General features: G+C 37.0%; 1 protein-coding gene across 1 annotated transcript in view; it reads right to left on the reverse strand.

The window, feature by feature from the left end:
- INTS4 (integrator complex subunit 4) overlaps positions 1–15,186 on the reverse strand; it is a 118,847-nt gene that overhangs the window by 55,708 nt on the left and 47,953 nt on the right. The window contains exons 5-9 of the mRNA XM_004683237.2: positions 11,819–12,004; positions 10,504–10,554; positions 6,849–6,937; positions 5,079–5,199; positions 1,535–1,606 (exon numbers count right to left, since the gene is read on the reverse strand). Coding sequence (XP_004683294.1) covers positions 1,535–1,606; positions 5,079–5,199; positions 6,849–6,937; positions 10,504–10,554; positions 11,819–12,004 — 519 coding nt within the window. The remainder of the gene's footprint in view (positions 1–1,534; positions 1,607–5,078; positions 5,200–6,848; positions 6,938–10,503; positions 10,555–11,818; positions 12,005–15,186) is intronic.

Here is a 15,186-nt window from a genome sequence, read left to right on the forward strand (position 1 = left end):
GGTTGGTTCTAGAAAATAATTTTGTTCAATTCCAGTAGAAGTTTCTATTTCTCAGTACAGTGCTCACCAAGTAACAGATGACCTCAGTTCATTGTTGGTTGGCTAAAATAAATATAGAGTCTACATGACAGTTTAGGTTCTCATCAAAAAAATCAAAGAACCATCATTCTGCTGTATACATCAGCCTCATATCTTTTTGAAGTGACACTATAACCTCTTGTTTGAGCATCTCAAAGACACTGATGAAATATAATATAGCAACTTAGCCTATGATGATGTGAATCAGATCCAATAATAAAGTCTGTACCTTGTTACCTCTTAGAAACACTTGCATTACCCAGCGCTCACCATTCATCATGAACATGTATACTTCCACCCAGTTCACACAAAGAACAATCACCACTCTTAAATGATAGCAATGCCTGTCAGAGTAACCCTGTGGCAACATTTCAAGAAGCACATAAACTTCTCAACCATTCCAAAGAATTTACCTGATAGACTAGTTCCAAAGAAAAGATCTAATATGCACAAAGATGATGATACACTTTAGACTTAAAAGTCATGGACAAGTGTGAGAATCTAAATATATAATAAAAGGCTATAAAATATGGCATATCTACTAGGCCATGTCATCATTAAAAATGTTTAGTATGAAGCTGCAGTATGAGAAGAAAGCATAGTTAATGGGCAAATGTAAAGCAAACTATAAAATTATCTATATGCAATGACTCAACTTTTAAAACTCACATAATAAGAAAGGCTCGGGAGAAAGAAACCAGAATGACAAAACTGTTATGTAAGTTGTATGGGGCTAGATGAATTCTCTACTTTTTCTATTTATCCAAAATTCTGAACTTTTTTTCCCCCTGCATTTTAAAAGGCCAGGTTTATTAGGAAAAGGAGAAAGGAAAAGAGAGACACCTGCATAGACAGAGGCAGGCAGAGAGCTGCTGCTGCTACTCTGAGAAACGAAAGGTTTGTGAGAATAGTGCCTGCATTGTCACAGGCAGATAGGAGGGCTCCTCAAAATTCTAAACTTTTATTATAATTTTTACAATTCAAAAATTGGCATATTGACAATAAATGTACCTATGATGTTCTCAAACTTATATTGTAGTTGATCCTGACAATTATGTCAAAGAACTATCACAGGCAAAGCTTAAGGAGTTCCACAGGAGGCCCTTTGCTACAGTTCAAAGAAATACTCTCTCTTCCATTGGAACTGATGTTGAAAAGTAGTCTCTTATAAGATAGTCCTCATTAGCTCACAAAATTAAGATCAAACCTTTGTAGATCTAATAAAGAGAAAATTAATCTTGCCTCTTCTTTGTAAAACACAACCTAAGCAAATTATTTCATTATAATAAAGTTTAATGAAATCTTGCAATTTGGTCCAAGTTATTAAGACTTTAAGTTAAAATGTAATTTAGTCACTGTACATTAATTTAACAAATGCATGGTAAATCAACACAACTCGGCATACATTGATTTTGGTAACAGAAGCAGAGTTTAAACAACAAAGAATTCAAGTTACCCTTAGGTCTGACATCAGCTTCTTGTCTAGTGTCTGCTCCAAGAAATGAGAACTGACTTGCTCCATAGAGCCCTATAAAAAGAGAGAAGACAGAGCAAATTAAACACCTTTAAGATCTAAACAATGTCTTAAAATTCAAAGTTTGCAGCCAATTTAAATGCATTAAGATAACACTATACTTGATGGTAGAGGTGTTTACTGATTCTGAATGATCAGGAAAAGGATGAAAACATTAACAGCAGCAGCTGTTAATTGTTATACAAAATAAAATGCACTCTGCCTCTTACTAATCAGAAGTAGAGCTCACTGTGCATCATGCACTGATGTAAGTGCTTTACATAAATATTTACTTGCTCATCTTCTTCAGAACACTAATATTAGTCCCATTTTATATGTACAGAGAGAAAAACACAGCAAAAAATTAACTTATTTAAGGTCACAAAAGAAAACTAGAGAGCTAGGGTATAAATCTGGGTTCTAGAACCCTTTGTTATCTTAATCATTACTCTCATTATATAGCTCATCATTTCTTCTTCCTTTCCTATCATTCCATTTCTTCCATTTATTTTGTCCATCTGTCTATCCATCCATTCATGAACCCATCCAATTAAAAAAAATTAGTAACCACTCAATTATATCCTTATATGACCAGGAACAGGAATACAAAATTTAAGACATCAATTCTACACTCAATTATCTTGAAGACTGGTGAGGGGAAATGACAAGTAATGAGATAATTGTAGTAAGGCATGAAATGTTATAATACACACATATCAAGGAGGCTATATAAACTCAGACAACAAGCAGTAAGGGGTGGAGGCAGGGAGAGGTATACTTGTGGAATTGGAAATCACAAACACAGAAGCTTTGAGAGAGAACGGCCATGTGGGGAACAAGAGGAGGTTCTATAAATAACACAGGATGGAGAGTCCTGAAAAGGAGTCAGGGCCATTGGCAGTGATGAGATCAGAGTCTTGTTTGCCATGGTAAGGAGTTTACCCTATGAATAATAACTAGAAAATCTTTATTCAACACTTATTGAGTTCAATAGTGAACAAAATATTAAAATTTTAATTGTATTCCTCTCGATAATCCCATGAAAAACACTATTATCCCCTCTTTTTGGATGAGAAATTGAGAACAAGAGTTTTTTCCTATAAAAATGTAAGTTTAATATCTTCACAGTAAATTAATTCCATAGTCCCAGGGCTTTTTAGCCAAGTTCAACATAGCACACAGGGGGATTACTATTCAAACTCAGACCTCAAAAAGCATCATTATTTGTAAAAATTTTCAGTGCTATTGAATAATAACTTAAGCTTTCCATTAAATCTACAAGTACCAAGAACCTTAGGGCAGAGTAATCCACTTGAAAATGTTGAGTCCCAAACCAGGTAAGACTCACTGAAAACAAAAATGGAATAGTTTGAAGGGGTGTTAACAAAGTAGAATTAATTGGAAGTGGACTTCAGGAAAGAATTCCCAAGTGGCTCAGGATTCATAGTTAGGCAGATGATGACATCATTCATGAAAACTCAGGAAGAACAGATGTGGATTAAAAAGATAATGAATCTTACTAGTCAGAAAGACATCTACATTCTTGTCTACTTTAATTAAAATAAATACATGCAGTAAGATTTCATCCAATGTACTACTACCACTATTCAACCTATATTTATAACACTAAAAAAAGGTCAGATTTAATTGTGTCAAATCTGCTTTCAGATCTAAGGCTGCTGAATTAGTAAATACCATAAGTTTGTACACTCTTTGTTTATTTCAATATTAAAGATCTTTCCTTTACCCAATTAGGTGATAAAAAAGGAAACAGACAAAAAATTAAAACAAAACATGGATTACTATGTGAGACATAAAACCACAGCAGACTAGAACATTTACATTTGTCCCAGGAAAGACTAGTCCTCAGAAAACTTAGGCAAAACAGCACAATCTGTCTGAAAATGACATACATTTTAAGTTCAAAGTTTTTCGGAGGCTTATAAGTAAAAGTTTAAACATTATTGAATAAGAGAAATTAAACACTTTATGAAGAACTCATGAAACTAAGGGCCATCTTCTAAAGAGAATGCCAATTTCCATGCTTAATTTCAAAGTAGTGACTGTATTCTAAACAGTCCCATTGAGCTGCCTACTTGGAAATCAAATTCCTTAGTCCCTTTGATGCAGTTAAAGATAACTAAAAACTGTGGCTGTACATGGTTTTGAATTTTCTGGTATAGGTCACATCTGAAACTTTTCATCCTATCATATAAACCAAGGAGACAATTGTGTTTGTGTACAAGATGGACTTAAATCTTAACCCTCACTCTGCCAGTGTTGATGAGATTGTTGGCAGAATACTTCTGATTGACTACTGAACACAGATCCAGTGATAGCCCTAGTCCTATACTAAACCCATGGCTGCTAAAACCTGTGAGAGGCATTTACATGGACCAACGAGGAATTAGAATGATTCAGTTTTTCCTGTTTGTAGATTATATTGCTAGTCTATTTTGGTTATAGACCCATCCAAGCCAGTTGTTTATTGCTTTTGGTTTTGAATTCACATTTAAATTTTGTTTTGGCTTATGACTATTTAAAAATTCATTAGATTGTTTAAATTCCACATTTGCTGTATGTATATATTTGTGGGGAAAGTGGTAGAGGAATAACTTGTTGATATACCTTCATCTAAACTGACAGTTTAGAAAAATTAATTCTTAAAGTAGCATCAAAAGGGAAGCATCCAAAAACAATTCTGAATTTTGCTGTTGTGGCTTTTATACAAATGTTTGCATATGTATTTATATACAAAACCACCTACATCACTCCATATAGTACGATACTTTACAATTCATGAACTTTTTCACGGCATCTCATGTGAACATGACAACCCAGCGAGGTAAATATGAGATATTACAACCCAGTTAGGAGATGAAAAAATTAAGACTAAGATCAAGTAACAGGCCCAAGAAAACTCGAATAACTATAAGAAAATGCTAAGTATTAATTAGACCAAAATTCCCTCTTCTATAGGCAATTCTATCTCTGAAAAGTTAATAATTCTTGAGTTTCCAAAGGCAAAATAGTAGGAAAGTACCAGTCTAAAACTAAGTTCTACAACTTTCTAGTTATAGAAAATGGATAATTTACCTAACTTCTCAGAGCTCAGTTTTCTCACCTGGAAAATGGAAACCATATTACCTATCTTGCTGGGTTACTGTGAATAATAAATGCATTATGTAAGTAGCCTTCTAGGAAAGTATCTAGGCCATTGTAAATGCTTAACACATAGTTGCCACTACTTTCATTATTCTTTATCTTTTCTCTAGGCATTGGCTATCTTGGATGCTAACAAGGTTAAGTGAGTTATTAGTAAAAATTCTTTAAGTTCTAAAAGACTAATATAAGGTAAGCAAGCCATTTCTTTACCTGAAAAATATTAGGGTTTAAAAAAGTAGGTTACACTTTCCTACCTGTAGTTTCACAAAATCTTTGCACAATGTTAACAGGAAACATGTTTATTAAGGAAAGTACAACTTACCAAAAGCTTTGCTGCTTGAACTCGAACCACCCAGGAGCCATCACTGACCATGTGACAAATTTTTCCAAAAGCATCGTCAACCAAGCGGATTTCTTCATTAGAAGAAGGGATTGGGACAATGCTAAATTAAAACAAAAGGAACCACAAATGACAAAACATAAGCCTAAAGCCAAGGTTCAATAAACTGGGAATGACAAATGGGCACAAATAGAAATGGTACTTGAATAATTCAAACCCTAGAATAATGAAATACATTTCAGAGTTAACAAATTTCTCTGGGAATATTGAACTAATCTTTCAGTTGCACTGCAAATTTTCAGAGTCTTGAATAAAAGTGTATAACCCAACAAAGATTCAAAGATGTATGAAGAAATTAAAAACTAGCTAGAATATTTTATATCTTTAAGTTTATTCTCTCCTACCCTTGCATTGCTGTCAATATATCTCAGAATTAATCAATATAAAATGCACATCAGGTTCTTAAAAAAGAAGTCATTCTTGGCACATCTTAAAACAACTAGCAACAACAAATGTTGGCGAGGATGTGAAGAAAAAGGAACTCTCCTGCACTGCTGGTGGGAATGCAACTAGTACCACCACTATGGAAAACTGCTTGGAGGTTTCTCAAACTGCTAAAAATGGAGTTTCCATATAAACCAGCAATCCCACTCCTAGGTACCTACCCAAAAGACACAAAAACACTGATTCAAAAAGACACCTGCACCCCCATGTTTATTGCTGCTTTATTTACAGTAGAGAAGACATAGAATCAACCAAAATGCCCAAAAGTAGATGACTAGATTAAAAAGATGTGGTACGTATACACAAATGGAATATTATCAGCAATCAAAAAGATAAACTCATGCCTTTTGCAGCAACATGGATGGAGCTGGATAAGATCATGCTTAGTGAAATAAAGCCAGTAGAAAAGGAAAAATACCAGATGGTTTCACTCATAGCAGGAGTATAAAGGACCAGGACAGGGGGTGCGGGGGGAGTAATAATGCACAACTATATACCAGAGACATTTTACAGGGGTGGAGGGGAATGGGATCAAAAATGGGGGGCAGGGGAAGTACATGGGACTATGGTGATGGCAAGCGGGTGAACTTATGATGGGAAGCCCATGGGGATTACAACTGAGATGGAAAAGGCACAAAATGATATAAAAATAAACTATTATAATAAAAAAGAAGTCATTCTAGATTAGACTTGGTTTGTTTTTAGTGCCTAAAAGTTTATTATTCTGGTTTTTTAATTTCAGCAGGCAGTTTATGAAGATGAAATAAACACACTATTTTCCTATAGAAGGAACTTAAATTCACTGTGAGAATAAACATTTTAATTACTATGAAAATATTTTAACCATGAAAATAATACATAATATAGGAAAATAATTACATTCAGTAATCTCAAAGTCATTCACCTGATATCTTTGTATTAATTAAACTGAACCCCAAATAGTTTTCATAAATAAAAAGGGAGTGAGGGACTAGAAAGTACTTGAGAAAGATAGTTCTATTTCTTCATTTGTAGATGAGGAGGTAAGACCCAGAGATGTAAGTGAACTATCTTTGCCAGGGTACAATGAAAGTTCACGGAAGAGCTGGAAAGCAAGGATCAGACATCATTTTCAGGGTCTTTGGTTTTCCTCTATTCCTCGCGGTCTTCCAAAGATCTCATCAACTTCTTTCTGGAGGTGGGCTTTTTGCATGGAGGAGAGAGAAAGGGCTTAGCTCCGAACAAAAGCTGGCTTACAGCCACACTGACCTTTCAGGATAGAGCTGACTGACAACCCAGATAAGCTGGACTGCAGCACTGCGCACTTGCTCATAGTCATCAGAGAGCAATTTACAGGCCTGCAAAACAAGGATTCCAAAAGTCTGTTAGTTCTGTCTCCTCCCAGATGATGCTCAAGCTGTTTTCAAAATGAAGATGGGCTGGCTGGAAAAGCATGCTAATCAAAACACTTATGGGTGGTTTTAACTTTTTGAACTTTTGTCCAACAAAGAATTCTTGGCCTCTCTCAACTGCGCTGGCTGTGTTCTGACTGTGCACCTTCCTACCACATGTTGAAAGCAGAACCACAGATTGACAGACAGCAAAAAGTTATCTAGAATAGCATCAACACTAGCAAAGTCTTCTGCAAGCTTATAGTGCTGCTCTCACAGATTTAAACACCAAAGCTGGGATTTTTGTCTATCTGTAAAATCAAAGTACAATTTTCTGATTGACCCAGCATTCTAAATAGATGAACAGTTTTAATGCTAAACTGCAGAAAGAAGCCAGAATTTTATTTTGGTCTGAAATGGACTATTCCTACTCCACCCACAGTTACAGCAACACCCTGGGTTTCCATAATACCCAGAAGTATTCCATTTCTGTGATTTTAAAATCCTACATTCCATGTTGTATCCACAACACACTACTACAACAGCTCTTCCATTTCTATGATTCCACTCATCACATTCCCACTTACCTACCTATGTGCTTAACCAGGGTTTCTCAATCCTGGCACCACTGACATTTTGGACGGAGTAATTCTTTGACTGAGAGGAGCTGTTCTGTGCACCAAGATGTTCAGCAGCCTCTCTAGATTCTATCCAGACAGCTGGAGCACTGCACCCTCTCCTCTTCCCCACAGTTGCAAACAGTCAAAAATATCTCCAGGAACTGTCAAATCATCCCGGCTGAGAGCGATGCTTTAATCGCTCTTTTTCTCTAAATGAAGCACCCTCTTGCTTTATACCCTTCTATTACATCCTGGCAGCACTATAAGCACATCATATACAATAGTTCCAGATTTCTGCTACAGCTCTAAGGACTTCTCCGCTCCTCACTGGAACTGCAGAGTGCTGGCAAAGACCAAACTCTCTAGGACACTGGTGATCGCAAACCTTATTACTACTGCTTGGAAATCATTTATTCCTGTTTCCATTCCCATTCCCCAAAGCAGCTTTCCTTAACCTTCTCCTCAGGATCCTGATCCTACTGATAGGTGCTAGGAATAGGGTAGGGGGTGGGTAGGACACTGTGTATGATATAGTAAGAAATCTGCACACACACAGCTTATAGCCTGTCTACACTGAGTGAATTTTCCATCCCAAGGACACATCTGGCGAAGCGTGAGTGCCAGTGCTATCTGAACACCAGATTCAGCACACTGGGATGCCCTTGAGGCCAGGTGTCTAGGAGATCAATAAGGCGCTCTGGGGCTGGACATCACAGGCTCCTGGCAGCAGTAAAGCCCCTTTTTGCTGAACAACTATCTTTGTTGAACTCATTATAGAAAGCCAGCTGGAAATGAAATGTTAAGATAGTTTCTTTAGGGTGTTAACCCCCATCTTCCAGATTGCCGGCTGTCTAATTAAAGTACATCTTAAAGATTCAGTTCCTAGCTCTACTTTATTGGCACTTGTTGGTGACAGGTGACCTGAGCTCCAGACTTCTGGCTGTGACTGCTTACTTGAGAAAATCAAGGTTTGCAGCATAAACTCTCTCCACTGTTTCATAAGTATACAAGTATTCTTCCATCCATTGTTTTCTCAATATTTGAGAAGAGTCTTTTCTAGTTCCTGTTCCTTCATTTCCTAACACAGACTTTCCCTTACCATCCCTACTAAATAGATCTTCTTTGTGATTCTCTATGACAGCAACCCATTTATTTATTTCACAGCACTACTCATATGCTGTAACTATGGGGGTTTATTTATTGGTTAGTCATCTGCCTTACCCACAAGAATATGAGGGTATAGATTTGAATATTCAGCATTGTACAATCAGTGTTAGGTACTCTCTGCTGGGTATATCAGCTCATGAATCTGATTTTCTGTCTTAGGAATTTACTCTACCATTTATCCCCCTTTGCCACTTCTATTAGTTAACTTCTCAAAACACTGGCACGCTCCCCTCAACAAATAAGCATATTTAAAACTACCTTTAAAATACAAGGAGCCTTCCTTTTATGTGATGTTCCCCTACTATCACCTTTGATCCTGCTTTCCAGTCATAACCAGTTTCTTTTAAAACAGTGGATAATCAGTTTTAAACTGTTTCACCTCAACTGATCATAATCTGTCATCTACCTCCATTACTCAATTAAAACTATTCTCTTTAGGGCCCTCCTTGGTGGTACAGTGGGTTAAAATGCACCACCGTGAAGCTGTCCACAACCTACAGAACAAGCTCGATCCGGGGCCACTGAGGTGACCCACACAGCACGGCAGACCTCTCCTGACCTGACCACTGCTCCCCTCAGCAGTATATTTCAGTGGATCTGCCTGTTCTGCCCCCCACTCTGTCTCTGGTGAATTCTCCCACCACCACCCCCACACCTCTGGCCTGCACCCCAGCTCTTGTATGAATAAATAAATTTTTTCTAAAAAAAATTCTAAAGTGTTGAACATTATCCAAAGTTGCATCCACATCTCTTCCATTCTGCTTACTTTCCCTGGGTATCCCTATTACCCCTAGATATTAGGAATTTAGCTCCAAATTTCCACCCCAGTTCTGATCTCTCCTGAGCTCCACATCTTCACAATTAATTGATATTTTCCTCATGGGTAAACCACTAACCTTTCAAACTCAACATAATTCAAACTACACTCATTATGGCACCTCACTCTACCTTATATCTAAAGTCCTCCACCACCACCTCATTCTCACTCCCTTGAGCCCTCATCTTGCTTGCCTAGTTAACCGACAGTCTAAAGTGACTAAGCAGTTGAATCATTAAGGCTTTGTCCTCTGATTCCAAGTTTCCTTTAATTATCTGGCTTCCTACAGTTTTCCTATAGGGAGAGGAGGTGCTATACCCACCAACACGATCGTTCTGAACTAATTCTCCTTTGTTTTGTAAACCAGGTTGATATATCAGCCACCTGAGTTTGGTTAATTACCATTTTCCTCTGTAAGATAAAGCCACTCTTGGGAGGCTAACAAAATCTGGCCCTTCAGCATGAATTTAGATTGCCTATCTTTATAGTCATTCAATTTTTCTACATGAGAAATACCACCTTTTAGGACATTTTGGTTAGGCAACTCCAGTGACACTACAACGTCATCGTACTTTGTTATTAACACTACAACAAAATCACGTGGTTTATCTTCATATGCTCCCGTGATTTTGGTCATGCTCCAGAAATTTTTTCCTTATTCTAAACTTTACAAGTCTCTTTGTGCACTTGGGTGCTCATATTGAGAAACTGAAATCTTCCCGAAAGTACACATGCACTGCTAGTGCTTTCAACTATATACCCCCATTTCTCTTCTTAGAATGTAGGTTTTGGATACAACTTCACATTTACCCCAATTAATTTGATAATTGTCAGCCAGCAGAAGCCTACTTTTTCAAATTCTAATTAGTTACAATCCTCCCAGTTTCATACCTTTCCTCCCCTTCCAAACAGTTAATTATTTAAAGTACCTGATTATAAATTGTTTGGTGTAATTTCAGGCCTCTTTCATGGAGCTGCAACTAGACAAAAAGACATAGTTTAGGTGTTTGGGGATAAAGATAAATATTTCTCTCTTTTATTTATTTTCTGTTTTATATGCTGGTTAATATTTTTGACAGTATAGAATTTTTTTAGTCAGGTGAGGTCACCATTGTTTTCCCACACAAAAACACCCATAATCTTCCACCACAGTCCAAGATTATATTTTCAATGTGTCTCCACAATTTCACATATTTTCTCCAATATACTTAATATTAAAATGGTTCCCTTTATGGGCCCTCCCTGGTGGTGCAACAGGTTAAAGCACAGCACTATGAAGCTATCTATCTATAGCCACTGAAGCATGAGTTTGATCCCCAGCTTGGGAGGTGACCCACATGGCCCAGTAGACCTCTCCTGCCTCCCTGCTACTCCCCTCAGCAGTGTATTTCAGTAGATCTTCTGGTTATATTCCCCACTCTATGACTGGTGAATCCTCTCACCCCTTACACCTCTGGCCTTCACCCCAGTTCTTATATGAATAATAAATCTTAATAAATAAATAATAAATCTTCTTTAAAAAATAGTTCTATTGGGGCCCTCCCTGGTGGTGCAGCAGGTTAAAGCACAGCACTAAGAAGCTAAAGCCACTTCTGCATGAGTTCGATTCCCGCCTGCCCCGGAGGAAACCACATGGCGTGGCAGACCTCTCCTGACCCACCCGCTGCTCCCCTCAGCAGTGTACTTCGTTGATCTGCCTGTTCTGCTCCCCACTGTCTCTAGTGAATCCTCTCACCCTCCGCATATTTGGCTTGTACCCCAGTTCTATATGAATAAATATTTAAAAAAAAATAGTTCTATTTAGTCAAAACCATGTTATATAAACAAGAAACTTGGTTAAAGAACTCAAACACTTAATAAATCCAACCTATAGGATTTTCCAAAGGAATATTAGAAAAACATGAAATAATGAGGATGAAAAAGAAGTAACTGGAAAGCACTCCCTCTTCCCCGGTAACATTTACATGTATTTCTGGAACTTAGAAAGTACAACCTGTACCTACTGCAATACCACACCACGTCACTTTTCCCTCCCAGGAATCAGAAGGCACTTTCCAAGTTTCAGAAATATAGAGGAAAACTATCAGAAGTCGAAAGAAAAACAGAATTATTAAACAAGAATCTGTGCCTTTGAGTTCTATGAGGCCACTAATACCTTCCTATGGATTCAGTGTATCCAAGGTAGCTTTAGCCATGAACTAAAATATAAAATAAAACAAACAAAACTGTCCCCATTTAGTTTACCATGGCTTTTATAGCTGCTGTTCTGACACGCGGGTCTTGATCACTGAAGTAATCCCCTATAATTTTCTGGACATCTCTGACAGCTAGGGTTTCTGCATCTTTTGTGACACTTTTTTCCAAAGAGCCAAGATTGCCAAGTAATTGCAGGCATTTATTTCTTACACCATGGGAGGTATCTGTCAGGTGCTATAAAAAGAAAAGAGAGTATAACAGGACATGACTGACATATCTTAAAAATAACAAGAAACAAAAGCACTTTATCAACTTTAGGTCGATTTCAAATACTACATTAGCACAGTCAGCCAAGCATCATGTTACTTGTGTATGTATCTTCCAAAAAGAATCATGAGTCCTTAGAAAATGGAATTCCTCAGCAAGCCCTTTGCTTTGTGAAGAATAGATACTTTCAAAATGATCCCTAAATGCATCTTACTTGCTAAGAAATTAAAATATAAGACCAAATTTATAAAAAAAAAAAAGTTTGGCCCTCCCTGGTGGCGCAGCGGGTTAAAGCACAGCACTGAGAAACTAAAGCCACTTCCGCATGAGTTCGATTCCCGCCTGCCCCGGAGGTGACCACATGGCGAGGCAGACCTCTCCTGACCCGCCCGCTGCTCCCCTCAGCAGTGTACTTCGTCGATCTGCCTGTTCTGCTCCCCACTCTGTCTCTGGTGAATCCTCTCACCCTCCGCATCTCTGGCCTGTACCCCAGTTCTATACGAATAAATAATAAAAAAATCTTTAAAAAAAAAAAGTTTAACATCCATCAGCAATATGAAAAAAATCTTAAATGAACAATTAAATTTTTCACAAAGGAATACACATATACCAAACACGTATAAAGTAACAGAACATGACCATCACCCCAGAAATTCTTCTTGTGCCCCCTCCCAGTAACTACTATCTCACCATCAAAACTATGCACTATCTTGGCTTCAAACCTATAGATTTACTGAACCTACTTTGCATTTATAAAATCAAATAGTGTCTGACATCTTTTATCTAACTTCTTTTATCATTATGTTTGTGAAATTCATCTACAGTGATATATAGTAATGGCTCATGCCATCTATCTCATAGTTAATGTATAGCATTCTATTTGTGAATATAATAAATTAATCATTCTTGTTATCTAAAGATATATGGGGTATTTTCAGTTTTGGGCTATTCAGAACATTTCAAACAATTATTCTTGAATATGGCTTTTGGTACATACTCACATTAGTGCTGGATATATCTCAGGATTGGAATTGCTTAATTACATGGGATTTGTACAGTTTAAGAAGATACTGCCAAATAGATTTCCAAAACACTTGTACTAATTAAAAATTCCACCTGTGTTTCCTAAACGTTCCAGTTATGTCACATCTTTGACAATACTTAGTATTGTTAACATTTTCATTATAGATATCTCACCAGCATTAAAAAGAAATTGTCAGCTATCGTTCTCATACCAAGTTCAATGCTATAGAAATAAGTTGTCTGTAGTGAAAGGAACAGGAAATAGTAATAAACTTTAATGAAATGAAGTTGTACAGTAGATAACCATGTGGTGTGAAACAATCTTTTACCTTCTTAAATTGAAACTTTAGAGTATATAATATTCACTACTTTACAACATAGACTTCACATATGAAATATATATACCAAAAGTTTAACAATATCTACCCTTAAATCCTATGATATAGTCTGGCATTTGAATTATCTTTTGTTTTTTAAAAAACATCAACAAAAATGACTGCATTGCCTACCAATGGATCATGATACTCAGTTCAAAAGAGACTGTGTGAAAAAAAGTGAATGGAACTTGAAATTTGAAAGTCTAGATAGTTCACATATGTCCTTAGGGAAATGGAAAATTTCAGAAATAATATGAAATATGTGAGAAATATCCTGGGTAAGAAATATGGAGGAATATCCCAGGTAATCTTGACCAGAAAGCAAGGAAGATCTTGACAATTAGTGGAATCCGTACTGAATGGACAGGGGAACCAGTGTGTACGGAGTTTACATAATCAGCATTAACAAAACACCAAGAGGAAACAATCACATTGAGAAAACACAATACAAGACAAATGACCAATAAATCTATGGCATTTAAAGAAAAGAAAAAAATGAAAGGGGCAATGTTAACAGTAAAAGAAATGTAGGAGCTCTCCAAGAGGGGGGGGAATATGGCATCAGTAGAGGTTCCCAGTTGCATTCCAGGGAGAATAATAAAGTAGTAGGAGGCATTGGACTCAAAGGATCCTGTAGCCTGGGGTGAAACTACGCACTTCTGGGACATGGGAGACCAATATTGATCATACAGAACAGAAGACATGTTGAGGGAATTCAGCTCTAAACAAAAAGGGGGTGTCAAGCAGCATAGTCAGTTCAAACCCACATTCTGGAGACAGGCAGTAAGGAGAGTTGAGCTGCTTAATGTGAACCTAATCAAGGGGAGATATGGGCAAAAGTGCTGGGATAGTCAGGTGGCTAGGGCCCCCAGTGAAGAAGATAAAGCAAAAAAAGGCACAAATCTCTCCCCCAATTGCCCTTGGGGTACAAATTATTTGAAAATGATGAGAAGTTACACTTAAAAGCCATGTCTGAAGACTGCAAAGAAAGTATGAAACCCAGAGAGGAGGGTTATCAGTGGTCACAGAGGCATAAAATAATCCTCCACACCCCATTCATTAGCAACAGAACCCTCTGACCCTCTCCCACCCCCAGAAGAGACAGCTGCAGATTAGCTCTCCCTAATATACAGTGCCATCTACTGGAAAAATGGTTACTCAGCATCCATAAGACATTAAAAAAAACAACATAAAAAGTCAATAATGGAGAGATGGAAAAGCACAACAAAAGGCACATTGAGTGCTCACTCAGGGCAATATATCACCAGAGAAGAGATCTCCAAAAATCAACCAAAAAGACATGGAGGATCTTCTTGTCCTATCAGACACTGAGTATGAAGTTGCCATGATTAAAAAAGAGAGGAATGAAAGAAACACAGAAAAGCTGGTTGAAGACATACAAAAAAATTCAAAAAAATGAATGTCCTCAGAAATAAAATAATAAAAAAACTGAAAATGAAGTTTTAAGTAAGAAAATAACAGAGGTCCAGAATATAAAAAGATCAATAGAGCAGATATGAAATTCAAGATAAATTTATGGAAATAAAATAGACAAAATGGAAGACTGAATCAGTGGCCATGAAGACAGTAATGCACAGCTTGTACACCAGTTCTTATATGCATAAATAAATAAAATCTTTTTTTAACAAAAAAAGGAGAAAGAAAAAAGAAATGAAGAAACACATTAAAAATTACGTGACTCTATTAGGAAAAGAAACCAAAGAGTAATGGGCATTTCTAAAGGGGAAG

This window comes from Condylura cristata, unplaced genomic scaffold (assembly GCF_000260355.1).
Source record: "Condylura cristata isolate star-nosed mole 26May11 unplaced genomic scaffold, ConCri1.0 scaffold00015, whole genome shotgun sequence".
NCBI lineage: Eukaryota > Metazoa > Chordata > Mammalia > Eulipotyphla > Talpidae > Condylura > Condylura cristata.